Source organism: Lonchura striata, chromosome 1, assembly GCF_050655825.1.
Source record: "Lonchura striata isolate lonStrDom1 chromosome 1, ASM5065582v1, whole genome shotgun sequence".
NCBI lineage: Eukaryota > Metazoa > Chordata > Aves > Passeriformes > Estrildidae > Lonchura > Lonchura striata.
The window spans coordinates 19455596-19473197 of NC_140703.1; the positions used below are offsets into that span (position 1 = coordinate 19455596).

General features: G+C 47.1%; 1 protein-coding gene across 9 annotated transcripts in view; it reads right to left on the reverse strand.

Moving 5' to 3' along the window:
• FAM168A (family with sequence similarity 168 member A) overlaps positions 1–17602 on the reverse strand; it is a 135456-nt gene that overhangs the window by 5114 nt on the left and 112740 nt on the right. For 3 of the 9 annotated variants that reach the window (XM_085590900.1, XM_085590888.1, XM_085590891.1), the window contains 6 exons: positions 10389–10469; positions 5625–5750; positions 5064–5159; positions 3331–3473; positions 1653–1827; positions 201–330 (listed from right to left, as the gene is read on the reverse strand). In XM_085590900.1, coding sequence (XP_085447026.1) covers positions 218–330; positions 1653–1827; positions 3331–3473; positions 5064–5159; positions 5625–5750; positions 10389–10469 — 734 coding nt within the window. In that variant the 3' untranslated portion in view covers positions 201–217. The remainder of the gene's footprint in view (positions 1–200; positions 331–1652; positions 1828–3330; positions 3474–5063; positions 5160–5624; positions 5751–10388; positions 10470–17602) is intronic. The other 6 variants (XM_085590915.1, XM_085590909.1, XM_077781204.2 and 3 more) reach the window with 4 other exon arrangements.

The following is a 17602-nucleotide window of genomic DNA, read 5'->3' on the forward strand; positions in this document are numbered from 1 at the left end:
GGGAATCTTTGTGGAATGCAGTAATAATGGTTTCAAACTGCCAGAGGGCAGGGTTAGACGGGATATTGGGAAGGAATTCCTCCCTATGAGGGCAGGGAGGCCTTGGCACAGGGTGCCCAGAGAAGTCCCATCCCTGGAAGCGCCCAAGGTCAGGCTGGATGGGGTTTGGAGGCTCACTCAGAGTGAGAGGCAGCACTCACATGGATTGGCCAGTGGTTTACCAGTGTGGAGGTACATAGCTGTAGGTGGGGGTTCCTTGAGCCCTGTACGTTGGCACAGACACTGGATGTGCTCCGATGGCGGTGTGTTGGGGGGTGGTCAACAAAGTTCCTGCAGGGACACAGAGAAACACTTGTCATGGAGCAGAGGAGCTGGCATCCATGGGTACAGTGGGGCAGGAACAGCATCTGCTGCCTCCTTTTCCCTTTCCCCTTTTCCCTTTCCCCAGATAATTCTTCTGCCTGCCAGACCCGATTTGAAGGTGTTGGACCCACGTGATTGGGATTAGCCAGCACCACAAACAGAATAAGAACACCTGAAGCTCCAGCAGATTCTCCATGCTACCTCTGGCTCTTAACCTTAAGGGTTTTCCTTGTTTTTCTACAGTGTTCCTTGTCCCTAAAGACAGGAAGCAAAGCTGGCCACAACCTGCTGAGAGCACTGGACTAAACTGGGACAGCAAATCACTACACACATCTGAAACAAGCTGGAAGTGAATGAGGGATGCAAAGGGAGATGAGGAAAAAAACCAACAGATCTCCAAGGAAAATTGAGATGAGCCTTTTTTTAAGTCTGCAGCCAGTCAACAGAGGGATTTTAAGTCAGAATTTGCACAATGCCTTCATGGGAAGGGAGAACACAGCCCTGGACTACTCTGTTCTGGGAGCAACTGGGTGCTCAAACCAAATCCTCAGTTTCTGGGTATCTCTCCACAAATGTTATTAATGAAATTCTAACACATCCCACGTGTATTAATTACATTTATCCACTTCTCAGTATAAGCAACAGTAAATCTCTCAGAGTGGTTCTTGTCACATCCAGGCTGCACTATCTCTGCTTGGAATAGGGATTGTGTCCTGTTACAGACTCCTATTTCACAGCTAATGCAGATGCAGAAGGATGAATGATGTATTTCTTGGCATAATTCAATATACAATCCTAAGAATTGTTAAGGAGAAAAATACCGGCTTTGGAAAAAATAAAACCAGCCTCTATCTTACTTAATGTACTATCAATTAACTGCAGTTAGAATCTGCACCTAAAATGTAGAGGAACTGGGATAGATAAAACAAGGTTAACATTCATTTTGTCAAACAAAAACATGACCATAACTGTCTTTAAAAAAAGAGCTTGAGAGATATACAACTATTTGAGGATGGACCAATCTGGTTAGTCCTTCACTTTTGGAACAGACAGAGGAAGGAACAATATATTTAAGGATACAGAATAATATATCTAGGGATGCAGGAGTGAGCCAAACCAAAGGTCTGTTCTGCTGAGTCAGATCAGGATTGGGGCAAATTACTGCGTTTTTGTTTGCAAAGGATCAGTACCCAGCAAGCAAAGCCTGCAGGTGAACTGGCAGCGCTTGGGATGCACAGGGAATTTCTTTTTGCCCGGGCCTCAGAGCAGGGGAAGGGCTCCCTCCTTACCTGCTGACATTGCCATGGTGGTGCCAGCCACCATGCCCATGGCCACGCCGTTGGTGCGGGGCGCGGCCACCGGGGCCGGGTAGATGGCCGAGGGGATGCTGTTGGGCTGCACCACCGTGGTGTGGTGGATGACGTGAGGCTGGGCTGCGTACACGGGCTGGGTGTAATAAGCTCCCTGTTGTAGAAGGGGGGAAAACCAAAAAAAATCCCAGCGTCACTCCAGGTTGTTTTCCAACCTAAGGATTCCCCGATTCTGTGACTCGAACGCTGCCGAAGGGGTGGTGGCTGGTGCTTCCCATGCACGAGCTCCTGTGCCTGTGATACCTTGGGAAGGCTGAGCTAGAGCAGAGACTGGACAGAGTTAAAGAATAAAGCAGGGATTTATTAAAAGGCCTTAATGGATACACCTTGGGCAGTACAAGAGCCCACCTAGGGCTGCACCCAAGATGAACCAAAATGGTCCCAAAATGCATGCCCGGTCATGGGGTCTCTCACTTTTATAAATTCTGCTCCATTTGCATCTTGGAGTTAATTATCCAATTCCAGCTTTAGCTTATGAAGTCCCATCCTTCCTCTTTTCTCTCTTCATTTCACCATTGTTTATGCTCTTGGGCCTGAGATTTGGATCATTTGTCCTTGGCCCCCAGCTAGAGAAAAAATTGTTTTGTCTCTCTGCTCTGTGAAGAGAACTTACCAACACTTAACATGAAGCTCAGATTACACACCTAGGCAGACCAGAACCTGAAAAATGTGAAAGCTAAAACCTGAGGCATCACCTAGAGACCTGAACCTGGGGATATGTGGAATGCAACAGTCAAAATCCATCCAGGACAAACCCTGCTGCCTCCCTTTGGTGGGATGAAACCGGGACTGGACACAAACGGCTGCTGGTGTAGAAAAGGAACTAGAGATGGAAGGATGATGGGTCCAGGTATTGTGTCATCTTCTTGGGTTTCCAACAGTGCCCCAAAATCCAGGCTGCCAAGGCTTGCAGGGTTTTGAAACAAGGGGGGAAGGATGCATAGGAATAAAAGGAGCCAACAGAAAAACTTCACATGTAAAATAGTGAATGTCCTGAAAGGAGGAGATGCACGAGGGAGAGAACTGCTGTCCCCAGGACAAGCAGCAGCACTCTCACGACCTGCAAACGAGGCATGGGAGGAAAGAAAACAAGGATTTGAATCAGCAAAAGGGAGATTTTACTGTGCATTAGTGAAAGCCCTATTAGAGAACATCTGAAGGTCTGGATTAAGGGGAAAAGGACATGCAGGGCAACTATTCCACCACTTCTTTCTTTCAGGAGCTACAGATGTTCACAGGACAAAAGCAGATTCTGTGGCTGGGATTAGAGAAGAGCCAGTGTGCAGGGGTGGGAGGGCTGGACTCCAATGCCTTATGCAGTTCCTGCTGACAGTGGATCAGTGAGATGCTCCAGTCTCAGCAAGGCACAGGGAAACCCCTCCATGAGATTTGCAGCTGCTGGAAAGGCAGGTTATTCAACACAAGAGAGGAGAAGAAAAGCCAAGGCAGTTGTAGGGCCACGCTGCTCTGAGCAGCTTGGGATTTTCAGTGGGCAGGGATACTGAGGTGATGGCAGCACCCTCCATGCCACTGAGACGGAGCTGCTTGGCCCTGCAGGGAGCTCAGGTGGGCTGGGGGGACAGGAGGTGGCACCTACCTGGGTGTACAGGTTCTGCTGTGGGTAGGCACTTCTGATGGGGTACATCGCGGTTTGGTACGGGTTCGGAGACGGCGAGTAGGGAGGAGGGGCGTTGTTACTCTGGGTCGGTGGCACCTTGTAGGGAGTCCCCGCAGTGTACCCTGCCAGACACAAGAAGGGTCCCAGTCAGGGCCTGGAATGGCTGCTTAGGGCTGGGAGAAACCATCCCCTCAGCAAACGGGCCCCAAAGACTGCATGAGATGGAGAGGAGAAGGCGAGGCTCAGCCCAGCCAAAACACTCCCACGTATTTAACTTATTTACTCAATTAATTCAGCAATTAGAGGAGGCCACTTCATTCTCCAGGCACTGAAACAGGGCGAAGAACACACAGAACTTTTAGGAACTCCCAAACAGCATCTCACCCCCTCCTGATTTACTGCAGATTGGAAAAACAGGTGTTAATTAACAAGGGGAATAGCTGTGACTCTTCCTCACTCACATTAGCAGGAGAGCAACCATCTTTGAATGAGAAGTGGAAAAGGTTTGAAATATTGATCGGAGCAGAAGTGCAGCCTCCTCCATCAGGACTCCTCCAGAGTCATCCACAGACCAACCAACCTCCTGGTTTTACATCTACTGGATTTTTTTCTCTATTCTGAACTTTTTTTTTTCAAACAAATACCTCAGTGGCTGCCAGTTCTCATTGTCACACTTCATTTCTGAGAGGTGTCTAGAGGTGTGGACCTGCTCAAGCCTGTGTGGTTTCACCACTTTGAATACCAAGACTTGCACTGTTTCCTGACTGATGAATCATGGACAGTTTATCTCCTATATTAAAAAGGAATTAAAACATAATAACCCAGGTAGAGGTAATCTGCTGTGTTTATAAACTGGGGAAAAAACAGAACAACTCGCAGGTAAAACAATGTGAAAACAAGGTTTAATGACATGAGATGATGGAAGCTCCTCTCTGTCTGGCAGACAATTTTAAAACCTAATTATGACTAACACCTTATTAGGATTAGGTTAGTGTGGCCTGTGCTGCTGCCGCATTGTGGTTCAGCAGCAGCCAGCCTTTAAGCTCCAGCTTCTATTAAAATTGCTGATTAAATCCCTCATGTCACTCAAGAAATCTCAGCCTTATTGATCCTGGATTGCACAGAAATGTTTTTCTACAAAAGCTTCTTGTGGGGGAAAAAGAGCTCAGTGGGGAATTCTATGTTGCCGTTGCCGCTTCTTTCCAGGTTCACAAGCAGGATTCCTCAGCTGGGCAAGGAACTGACAGGATGTCCACAATTTTGCCCCTCTGCCTCCCTCAGGTGAGACCCCACCTGCAGAGCAGCCTCCAGTCCCAGGGACACAGCAGAAGTACATGGAGCTGCTGGAGAGAGTCCAGAGGAGGCCACAAAGATGCTCTGAGGGCTGGACCGTGCCCGCTGTACAGCTCCTACCCCAAGGAATGGTAGGGGCATCCTTTTGCCAAGAGAAAGTCTCCCAAAGGTTTTTAAAATATTCATTTTTAATAACTCTTTTTATAAAGAAAAACTACATTTCCTCCTCTCACCTTGCTGTGTAATTGATTTAATTTAGTAGGAAAAAGGAGTCTGGAGTAGCTGTAAGGTGAGGAACACTCTGACCCATACCACTCATGCCCCAGATTAAGCAGGGGCCAAAGGACACCCCACATACCAGGGAAAGCATCCCAGGGTTTATCAAGGAGCTTATCAGCCCTCCTGGAGGCACTACTTACCCTCTTCAGGGCTGAGATGACAAGGCTGCACTGGAAAAGCCTGTCTGACTGCGATCCTTAAATGGCATCTCCTCCCCCTGCTCCTGCTCAGCCAGCCTGGGTTACAAGGTGGGAGTTTCAACAGTGTTCCTTGGAAATCAGGATTCATTTTGGAATTCTTTCAGTTTTAAGGGAATGGGGAATAATGTCCCTTTGGAGATAAACACCTGTGAACAACCCCACGTTGCTCCCAGGGATCCAACACACAGCTAAGAGAGAGGTTTCACCTTCTCCACTGGAATTCCTCCTCTGCAGGAGTAACAGGAGGGTCAGTGCTCTCCTTCTCATGATCTTTCATGGTTTTAATCCATCAAAACCAGGCTGGATGGGGCTTGGAGTAACCTGGTCTAATGCAAGGAGCCCACAGGGGTTGGAACAAGAGGGTGTTTAATTCCCTCCCAACCCAAGCCAGCCTTTGATTCTGTGGTCCCAAATAACCCTGGCCACAAATCAACCTCCAGCAGGGGAGGCAAACAGGCACAACCCAACCCAGTAACACCCCAGAAGGAAAGGTTTATTTACTGAAAGCTGCAGAAGAAGCCTGGTAGGTTCTGTTCTCGGTGCCCGTGTCCACCGGGAGGTGGAAGGTGCCCTCGGTGGCACAGGACGAGGAGGTCTGGGGCCAGGCCTGCTTCATCAGAAGTGTGGCTTCAGTGGAGACAGAGAAGAGGTGTCACACAGAGCAATGAGAGGCAACTTCCCACACTTATGTCACTTTGGAATCACCTTGTTTATCTCTTCCCCTCAAGTTTCTACCCCTGAGGTGCTCAGCCCCATGGAAGGGACTTCACGCCTTGGTCAGGGCTTGGAAATCTTCCTGGAGTCCCAAGACTAAGCAAGGATGTTTCACACCTTACACACCTGCTCAGACTCTGAATTAACCCTCTCTGAAGGTACAGCTGGAAATCTTGAGTTTCACAGGGCTGGAAGTTGGGAATGATCGGGATCAATCCTCCGGACTGGGGAGGAATTGGCACTGGGGCCACAGCCCACAGCAGCAAGACATATCCCAGTGGGTGGAAATACACCTCCTGGAGAGTGCAGAAACAGAAAACCAGGAGGTTTGTGGGAAGTCAGAGATTCAAGCCCAATTTCTCCTCCACTCAGTCACTGATCATTTTCTGCTCCAAGTCTCTGCCCTCTCCCAAAGGTCTGGGAGTTATTAAGGATTTCCAGGCTGCCTTGCTTTATTTTCCATGCTAGGCTGCACTCAGGAACATCACACTGGAGAGCAACTCCCAGTGCTGCCACAGAAACACTCCCTCACTTATGCTTTTATTCAGAATCAGATTCATTTTGGCCTCTGGATTTCACAGAGGTTTTAATCTCCGAGACTGGTGAGACAATTCATTCCAACGTTACACGAACCCTTTCTCTGTGGTTTTCCCTCTCCACATTAAACCTGCCACAAAATCAAGGCAATTTGGGTTAGAGATGGCTGGGAGATTGCCATAGCTCTGAATATTCTTTATTAAATCATGGATCCTTGGAGAATCCATCACTTAAAACTACACAAAAGGTGGATCAAGGAGGCTTCCAGGAACAGAAATACCTCCTGGTCCTTTGCAATAATTCACAGGGATCACATCCAGTCATGACTATCTAATATCACTTAAGGGCTACCTCCAACCAGTGTCTTCTGGATTTGGTTTATCCTTTCACCTGCATATAAATAAAATAAACAGTTTTTATTAATTCTCAGTTTAACCCCTGGCAAATCAACCAGTGGGAACTGAGCAAACAATGTGAGCTGTGGGTGTCTGCAGCACTGGGACTGCTCTGTTTTCCTGACAGGATCTTTAGATGATGTGGGAATGTTCAGGACATACTTTAAGTGGAAAAGACAAAAATATGAACCCTTTCAAACACTGTAGGATATCTTGCTTCCCTTTAACAACCTCATTTATGATGGATACAGCCTCCAGCCCTGAGTAAAGTTTGCAATAAGATTAGTTCCCTAGGCAGTCCTGTGCCTGAGTGCCTCAAAAGGGATGGGAGCTTTTATCCTTGGAAAGCCTTGTGAGGCACTACAGGATATTCACCTCTCCAGACCCCAAGATACCCCTCAGGGAACCCACTGGTGTCACCAAAGAGTCGGTGGGCACCTCTAGAGGATGGCTCAGAGCACTGCTGATACTCCAACTCTCTTCTGCAAAGCAGCACTCCCTCCAGGCAGGATCCAGAAGCAGGAATGGGGGATCAGAGCCTCTGTCCTGTCCCACACAGATCCCTGATTTCTGAAGCTGATTTTAGTCCTGTTCTGTAAGGGCACTACTGCAAAGCCATTACTTCTGCCCTGCATTATTAATAAACACAGCTCCAGCCTCAGCCAGCCTCCATGAGCAAAGTGTTTGTCCTACTTTCAGGAAAATAAAAAAGGGAGGCTTTAATGAAGGAAGTTAAAACAAAACAACCATGAGGAAGACAGAATGCCTGCGAGGGAACATGCACCAGGCTTAATGAAGACATACATAATTTTATTTTTTTAAATTGTGTCTCTGCAGCAGAGTGATTTTAGATGCTCATTTCTGCATACTTTAAAGGGGTTTTTTTTAAGAACAGTGTCCTAAAAAACAGGCTTATTGCAAGCATGAGTTTGCAATGCTGGTGTTTTGCCTTGGGTCTCTCCCTCTAAAAACTGGAAAATGCAGCAGGAAAATCACACAAGGCAGGAACTTGAACTGGAATGGAAAAGAACTGATAGAATCACAGAACATCCTGAGTTTGGAGGGATCAACAAGGATCATCCAGCTGAACTCACGCCCTTGCTCGTAGGGTTCCTTTGGAATTATCAGGGGAGTAACTTAATACCTTTTGGGCTCAAACACCAGCAAATATCCAGTAGAAACCTGGCACTGGGAGAGGGAGAGATCAAGACAGGCTCCAGTCACCATTTCCCTTTCCTCACTGGAGGACTGGGCCAAGGGGACTCCAGACTTCTCCAAGTTCCTTGTTTCTTTGATGCTGTTGCAAAGCCTAGGTCACTACACCATTTAATTTCCCATGTAGATCCCAGGATTTTGGGAGCCACAAGGTCAAGAGAAGAGCATGAGGCATGGCTGACTTCCAGTGAAGCATCAGGGAGTGTTTGGAGAACATCAGGGTAAAAACGGGTGGGATTTGAAAACTGGAATTATCTTCGCTCAGGGGTTGATCTCCTGCCAAGACTTTGCAAGGAATCCAACAAAATTCATGAGGTTTGAGGCAAGAGACATCTGAGAGGGAGCAGGAGCATCTTCAAGGTGGAGCAGAGAGGGTGAACAAGCTGGGACAGAATGGTTCTGTTCAAGAGATCTTGCCTGCAGTTACCTCCCAAGAATTCAGAAACCACAAGCTCTTCCCACCCTTTCCAACCTCTGTTCCCAGCAGTATTGAGGGCACCTTTCCCTGGTTAATCTCCATCTGGAGAGCCAGATGAACCCTTGGTTTGTGATTTGTTTTAGTGAGCTGGAGGGATTTCTGCCAGCAGGAACCACCTCCTGCCCAGCCTGGGAGCTTTGCAACAGGATCTTGTCCATGGATGGGATGTTCAGGAGCAGTAATTCTGCTGGGAACATGCAGCATCTCTTTCTTTTTTAGACTCAATGTCTAAAATCCCTTAAAAACATAATTAGAATTAGTCTGCTGTTTCAGAAGTCCAAGATTTTAACCCCCAAGTGAGTTTGAAGGATACCAGGAGCACATTCCTCTCCAGGCTTTTTCCAGCCTCCTGTGTGACAGCAGCTCCTTCAATTTGAGGAAACACTCTCTGTACTGATGAAGGTTTTAGCTCAGCCACTGAACCACAGAATTAGCTCAGCCCAATTCCATTTAACACAGCTGAGGATGCTGTCACTCTGTCACATGTCCCCACTGCCAGGAGATTTTATGCACTTCTTTTCCATCAGTTAGCTCTCAAAATCTCTTATTTTTTTACTCCTGGAAGTCTGCTTTCCATTGAGAAGGGACCACTGAGTGTGGTGCTGGGAGGTCCTGAGCATCAGAGCCTGCTACTGCTCCCCAGAGTAGTTAAAATGGCTTCATATCCTGCTGTGCTATTAAACAGTATTGATTTCAAGAGCTGTAAAAATTGTTCAGTACAGAATCACAGAATAGTTTGGCTTGGAAGGGACCTTAAGGACAATCCAGCTCTAACACTGTGCTTTGGGCAGGGACACCTTTATCTAAACCAGGTCTCTCCAACCTGGCCTCGAGATTTATGGGAAACTCTATGAAAAGTTTCAACATTTTAATTCAAATTTATTTTCTGAATTTTAATCTTCATAGTTTCCTCGCTAGTTTAGTGCTTAGCTGTGTTCCCCACTGGGAGGCTTTTGATCTCCATGCAAAACCACCTGTCAGCTCCCTGGATATCAGGAGATTTCCAAGATGGAAATGATTAAATGGTGTCTAAGATGTACAAGAAACAATTCAGACACCCCAAAAATCCCTATCCTTCAGTGATGTGGGGTTTCCTTTCACTTGGGTGTTCACTTGGCCATGTGCCCACTCAGTGGAGGAGCTGCTGCCTGCACAACTGGGGACAAATGACATTTTTTAATATCCAGGCCAAAATGCCAGAATGCTGCAGTATTTACATTCCTGGCTGAGCAGGGAAGACATTGCCAGCCTCTGGCAGGACAAGCTACTAAGAAATTTATGGGCTTTTTCTTATTCTATGGATTTAATTCCTCCAGTGTTTTATCCTTCAGGGGAAAGGAGGGTGGCCAGCACAAATCCAGGGGAACAAAAATTGTTTCATGTTCCATGTTAAGGCTTTAATGGGAAGAAATGCAGCTAAAGACCTTATTAAAAGCACATAAATCCAAACAAAACACAACAGATCCCTTCCAGAATCATCCACAATAAACAGTTTTATGGAATATGTGTAAGCTGTGATGTGGAGAAGACAAAACCAAAAGATTTTGGCAACAGACCCCTCATTCCTATTTCATCAGCCTTGGAAAGTGCCTGAGCCTGGAGATCCACCGATTTTATGACAACTGGGAGACTGAAAACTTGGCAATTAAGGGGAAGAGATGGTTCAGCAAGACTGGCACAAAGTCCAGCTTTGTGCTCCCTATGCAAGCAGCTCTTCCTGCTGCACACTGAGCTCCAAAAGCAGCTTCATTTGGAAGTGGTAAAATCCTGCAGCTCTCCTGATGCAAAACCACTTTTAATAAACAAAATAAACATTGCAAGCAACCAAAAGTCGAATTGAAGGGTGAGATATTATTTTTCATCTCCAGTGTGTGCTTGCAAATGGATGAGCAAGGAAAGTTTTCAGGCCTTTCTCAGGATTTTTACCTGGGGCGTAGCCGGGGCTGCTGGTTGGATACATGTTGGGATTGTAGGCTGGGGCAGCAGTGGGATAGCCTGTTGGATAACCTGAAAGGAGAGGAAAACAGGAATGAGGATTTTATCAATTCAGCAGGGATGGCAGCCCTGAAGAGCAATAAACAACCTGTGTGAGCACACAGGCCACCAAGGGAAAACAGAGGTGGATTCTCTGGGGACAGGAAGGACTATGAACGTGCTCCACATGTGACATCATCAATATTTCATCTTTATTCCTGTAGGAAACAAGGAATGCAGGTGTGCTCACTGTGCTTTGGAGAAAACTGCTGGGAAAACCCATACTCTGAATGTGGAATTCAGGTACAAAACCCCACCAGCACAGCGATACTAGAAAGGTTTTCCTGGGCTGCGTGGCAGCACTTTGGAGAGCTCAGCACTTCCATTAAGCAGAGTTTCTTGCTGAAGGGAAGGCAGGGATCCTGCAGGAAAACATGCCAGCCTTGGATTCACCCATGGCTGCACAAGTGCTGCTCCCAGGAGGGACCCAATTACCTGCCAGGCCACCTGGAAGGACCTTTTGGAGCCATGCAGGGTTTAATGGGCACTTTGGGCAAGGCTGCAGAGCATCTTCAGCTTGCATCAGCCTCACTGGGAAGGGTCACAGGGGGTTCAGGGGAATTGTATGATGGAAGTGGGGGACTGCAAATCGTGGCACACCCCAGAGCCTGTGTGCTCCCACACAGTGCAGGTGCATCCAACTCCTACTTTGCTGGAAATTCCTGTGCTCTGTGGAGAGCACAGACACAACCTCTGCACCTCAGTCTGCTCCTTTCCCACAGAATCCCACCGTGTCCTGAGCTGGAAGGGACCCCAAGGAGCATCCAGCCCAACCCCTGGCCCTTCATAGGAACCCCAAATCCCACCCTTGCACCCATGGGAAAGGTGTCCTCCACTCCTGGAGCTCTGTGGGGCTGTGCCTGTTCCCTGGGGAGCCTGGGCAGTGCCCAGCACCTCTGAGGGAAGAACCTTTCCCTAAAATCCAACCTAAACAGCCCCTGGCACAGCTCCAGCCCTTCCCTGGGGTCCTGTCTCTGCTCACCATTTTGCTTTTCATTTCCTTCAATTTCTTGCAGGTTTTCTCTACAAAAAAGAGTAAGACCCAAAAAACTCCATCCTCCTTAGGTGCTGCTGAGTAAATCCCCCTGGCAGAGTAAATGGGACATGTTAATCCTGCTTTGCAGGTGGACAATTTGGCTGTGCTGTGCACCACCACCCGGTTTATCTGTGTGTCCCCTTGGCCATCATCCCAGAGCAGAGCCAATGGAATGGCCCCTGGAGAGTGTTTCCATGCCAAGCCCCACTGATACTAGCTGTTGGCTGCCAGCAAAGGCTGGAAGGAGGTAATTAGCAGTGGATTTACACCCATCTTTCTTCATATTTTATTTTATTAAATAAAAAGCCAGCGTGGGTCTGTACTTCCCTCTTCTGAGCACCAAAAGAGCTGCACAGTCCCCCCTCCCACACCCCAAATCCCACTGCTTTCAAACCCTGGCACCACTGACTTCTGTGGCAAAATGTTGCGGTTCATTTGAATAAATCTAATTCAACAATCATGGCCACTGTACTGGAATAAATGACTGGATGTTCTACCCTCTCATTTTCATCAGTGATATATTTGGCTTCTAAATCAGGTTAATTAAAAATTGCTGTAGTTAATGTTGGATAAGCAGCAGTTTAACAGATTTTTTTTTCTTTAGGCTACACAGAACTCTGTTTTCATCATACCCAGGAATATCTAAAGCCTTTCAGCAATCAAGAATCTCCTTAGAAAGTTATTTGCAGATCCAGTGATTGCAAGCAGAGCATTGATGATGAGGATCTCATATCAGAAATATCCCTTCTCTCCAGTTCATTAGAAGACAACCATATCTTTTCCAGGACATTGATTGCTCCACACTCTTCCTGTTTCCTCCTGACAATCTGGACAGGGGTGCTAAATGAACTCCAGCTCACTTCTTGAAGTGTATTTTCCCTAAAATTCTCCCACCTGTGTTTCTCCATGGGGTTTTACCTTCTTAGCACATAAAGATTGGAGTTGGAAGGGACCTCAAAGATCATCCCAATTCTCTGCCACGGGCACAGATGATGATGACTGTGTGTGCCATGGTGTTGGGAAGTCCCCTGCTCATTTGGAAGGGATCTAGATGACAGGTTCTTGGGGCTCCAAGAGGTTCTTCTAACCTTTGCCGCTGGAAAATTCCCCCAAATAAGCCCTGAATCCCACAAACTGCCGCAGTCTTTAGTAATAATCCTTAATTACCAGTCTTTAGTCACCAGCCATGACAGACACAGTCATGTGTTGCCACGAATGTTTCACCTGTGCCCTCTGAGATGCCACCAGCACTCACCCACTGTCAAAATCAGGGAAAAAAACTTCCTTTACTCAGACCAAAATTTGCAATGTTGGGGTAGTACCTTAAAAAAAGAGCCTGAAATACGTTGAGCCACAAGAAAAGTGTGGCTTTGGGGAAGATTTTCCATCCAGCTGAGTACTGAAGGATTTATTTCAGGCAGATGGAGGCAACTGTGTATTAATAGAATCACAGAGTTGTTTCACTTGGAAAAGACCTTCAGGGCCATCAGGTCCAAGCACACCCCAGCACTGCCAAGGCCACCACTAACCCCTGTCCCCAAGTGCCACATCCACACCTATTTTAAAATCCTCCAGGACTGGGGACTCAATTGGTCTTCCTCATTTTTTGGGGGGGTTTCATTTCTGCTTGGCAGGACTCTTCTTTACCCTGGTATCTTTTGTTGTTCTGAAGGTAAGTTATGGCTGGGTTTGTATTTCAGCTCAAATAAATATGATTTCTATCAAGGAAGCTTTAATAGCTTTGGATGCAAAAAGAAGCCCTGCTCTGCACTATCCTACACTCTGATCTCATAAACTTTGATAAGTGCTGACCTCCAGCAAGAAAACTTGTCCTTTCTATTTTAAGGCAAAGCAGAGATGGGAAAGGTACAGGAAAATTAGTGTGGTTAGCTCCTTTTTTTGGACATAGCGAGAAATAAGAAAGTAGCAGAATCTGGGGCAATTTGTGCCAGAAGAAACATGCCTGGAAATTCCCAGCACACAACATCCAGCAGGTTTAAAAATACATGAGGCATTTTTTATTTAGCAGGGCCTGTTGTGATTGGACAAAGGGAAAGGTTTCAAACTGAAGGAAGGTTGATTTAGATTAGATATGAGGAAGACATTTCTTACAATGAAGGTGAAAAAACATTGGCACAGGGTGCCCAGAGCAGCTGTGGCTGCTCCTGGATCCCTGAAGTGTCCAAAGCCAGGTTGGACAGGGCTTGGAGCAGCTTGGGACAGTAGAAGGTGTCCCTGCCCATGGACACTGGATGACCTTTAGAAAGTTTCTTCTGACTCAAAACTACTCCATAATTTATATATATATATATATATATATAAATTTTGTAAATTCCTTTTCCTGCTTTTGCCACTTCTCCCCTCCTGCCATGTCTGTCCTGCCTCGTCACCTTGAATGAAAAGTAATAGCAAGAGGCTCAAACCCACTTGACATGCAAATGTCAGGAAGAGAAAGAAAGATCCTTTGGTGCAGAAGGAAAGAAAATGAGATGAAAAATACTGAACAAAATTTATTAGATTCCTCGTAGAAGAAATCCAAAGTTGTTTTGTGGCTTATTTTAATTGAATATCATCTCCACAATCAATAGGAGCAAGAAAGGCAGTGTTCATTTAATCACCTCCCCAAGGAAAACACACAGCACTCCAGCTTTGGAAAACTGCTTTAAAAATCACTACACAATAATTATGCAAAGCAAAAAGCACACGGGGCTGCATCATCTAGGTATTTAAAAGCCATCTTTAATTTTTCATGTATTTTAAATATTTCTGTATCAAAATCATCTAAATAACACGCAAACCATGACAATATACAAGTGCTAAGGCTCTGAAGGTTCTCTTGAAATTCTTGAAAGAGAATTTGCTTCTCCTTGGCTACAAAGCCCATGCTTTGGTCCATGTCTCAGCCTCCCACCCACTGGGAATCGTCACTTACAACACTGAATTCCAGAATGTGCCATTTCACTTCTTCAAGAGTAGTTTCACTGACCATCATCTGATCAAGGCCTTAATTGCTATGAGCAGCTGACATTAATTTACAAGACAAAATATTCTCCTCCAGTCTTTTCCTTCTCGAGTCTCAAGCAGTGCAGACTCCTCAAAGTGGCCGTGTCACAAGGATTTTTACAGGGACAGATGATAAAGTCCCTTATCTAAGGGCAGGACAAAGCACTGTAAAATCACACTTCAGCTCCTTGAGCTGCCAAGGACTCCAGCTCCGCACTTGCAGCAATTGAGAGCTCAATTAACCACCACCATTCCCTGGAAGGAGAAGCCAGGCAGCCACACAAAACTGGCCCTCTTGTGGCATTCATTGCTCCCAGGTGGGTAAATTTGAGATAATATGAGATAAATATGAGGTAAATTTGCTGCCCAGAGCATAGATGAATCCCCATGCCTGAAGCCATGTGGATATGGTGCCTGGGGACAGCGGTGGCTTTGGCAGTTCTGGGGAAATGGCTGGACTGAGTGGTCTTGGAGAGCTTTTCCAACCTGTATCTGTGCTTCTGTTTTACCAATCCTCCCTCTAAACCCTGTTAGCCACTGTCCACCCCTTTGTTTCTGCTGAATGACAGCTTTGAAGCTGCAGCAGCCCCAGGAACATTTCTGCTTTATGATCACCTCCTCGGGTCAGCCAGATGGAGCCAAAGCATTTTCCCCTGCACAACACTTTCATGTTCTATTTTAAGCCCATCCAGCATGTATCATTCTTTATTGCTCAGCCCTCAGAAACTCTTCGAAAATAGGATTTACAAGCACCTTCTCAGGACAAAAAACGTGAGAAACTTCATGCCTTCAACTACACACAGCTGTAAATCCATTCCCTTTCGAGTGATTGGAAATTTATTCCTGCAGAAAATCACATGTTGGGAAATGAATGATGTGCTGATTTGGTACTTGAGGAATTACCCTCAGAAGTGAGAAATGAGAGAGCAGACACCATGTAGGCTCCCTGGCACAGCTCCACTGGAGCCTCCACCAGCCAGACTTGCAGCAAAGGCTCTTGAATGCTGATTGCTGGGAGAGGTGACACCGGCAAGAACGTGCCTGGTGATGTGATGGAGAGGGGACACAGGGAAAGGAGCGGAGGAGGACATCTGGAAACTCCTCCTGCATCAGAAACCAGCCTCCAGAGAGGAAGAGCTCCAGCATTTCCCAAAGGACTCGCAGCAGGGGTGTCATCAAAGCTTGCTCTCCCATGGTATGAGCCAATCTCATTCCAGAAGGATCTTCCCAGCCTGCCTGGCTCCTCACACATCTGCAGAGCTCCAGGCTTAGGCTGGGCATCTCCTCCTGCCTTTTGGGGAGCTGTCCCTAGGGAATATCCCTCAGCAAGAGGGATTTAGGGAGGTGACCTCTGAGCAGCTTCTTACACAGGGCAGTGCCAGACCTTCCCTGCTCAGTGAGAACTGTTTAAAACATCTCTGGGTGAACCCTGCTCTGCCAGCTTAGGGCAGGAAGGGTGGGATAACCTTTCCTTTCTTCCCTCATCACATAGATCCATTTGACACATTTCCATGGCAAGTGCTACCCAAACCTCTCCCGATGCCTCTCCCTGGACAAGCAGCCAGGTAAATGCACCTGGATGCTGCAGGAGCCCAGGGGCTGGAGGAGGTTTTATTTCCCACTGAGCATCCCACATAACCACAGCTATCCCATCACTCACTCACCTCCTTGCCATGAAACTATTCCAGCCCACTCATGCTAAATACATGTAAAAATAGAGGAAAAGCTGAAAGCAAGGGTGGGACTGTTCTGAAGAGCAACTTAATGGATGGTTGAGAATCCAGCGTTTTTGAAGGCTCTGAGGATAATAAATACATTTTTTCCCATGAAAAAATGCCACCCCCTTATTACTGTTTCAAGCCTCATCAGCCCAAGAGCAGAGCAGTCAAATGAATGTGAATGCACCAGACACAGCAAGGGCTTAAAAAAAGATTTGCTCTCACATTTGACAATCTTGCTCCTGGAGGCCTTTTACAGTTGTTTCTTTTTCCCCCCTGAAGGGTCCTTCCCCTTATATCAACAGCAACTACTGCCTGCTTGTTACACAGAGCCATGCAAAACCAACCTTCCACTATCCCAGGCTGCTCCAAGCCCTGTCCAGCCTGGCCTTGGACATTTCCAGGGATCCAGGGGCAGCCACAGCTGCTCTGGGCACCCTGTGCCAAAGCACACCACCCTCCCAGGAAGGAATTCCTTCCCAATATCCCATCACTCCAGCCCCACATTCCCAGGATGGTGAAGATATTAAAGAGGAGGAAGGCTCCCCAGGAGGGGAGGCAGCTCTGGACTTGCAGAGCAGAAGATGAGGAAGGAAGAGTGCAGATCCTCTCTGGTGAGAAGCTGTCTGTACCTCCTTCTGCCTCCTTCCTCTCCCTCCCCAGGATCACAGCTTGATCAAATTCCATTTGTGTGAAAGCACAGCTCCTTAAGGAATTTTCCTTAGGGCTTATCCACATTTTTCATGGTGAGCACAACGCTTGGAGGCCAAGGACAGAAGCTCCACAGGCATCACCCATAACACAACCCCACAGAGAAACCCAAGTGCCCCAAAATCCCCACAAAACTCACAGGGATCTGGCAGGAAATATTGTCTTTTGATGACCATTTCCTTTGATATTGCACAGACTCCTAAGAAAGCACTGCTGACAGGGCTGGGAGTGGCAGAGGGCCCTCTAGCACGGGGTGATGGGGACAAAGCCTCCAGTCCCTGGCAGGACAGCTGAGACACGTGGCACTGCCTGCTTGTCTCCATTCCACAGGGTCACAGTGTTGACACAATGGGGTCCTGCCTGCCTGGAGGAGCTTTTCCCAGCTGGAGGTCAAAGGCAAGGGGATGGATGGTGGGGCCTCCCTGCCCTGAGGAGCTGCAGAGTCCTGGCTGCTTCCTACTGGGAATTTGGCTGGGCAAAAGATGATTTTGCACAGAACTCTTCCATGGGACTTTGTGGCTGCACCATGCCACATGTCAGCTGGAAGCTGTTTCCTTCATCGTGCCAGGAATTAGGAGAATTTACAAGCTTAAAAGGATATTAAGGAAGCGATAGGAGCACTGTTTTGGACACACATT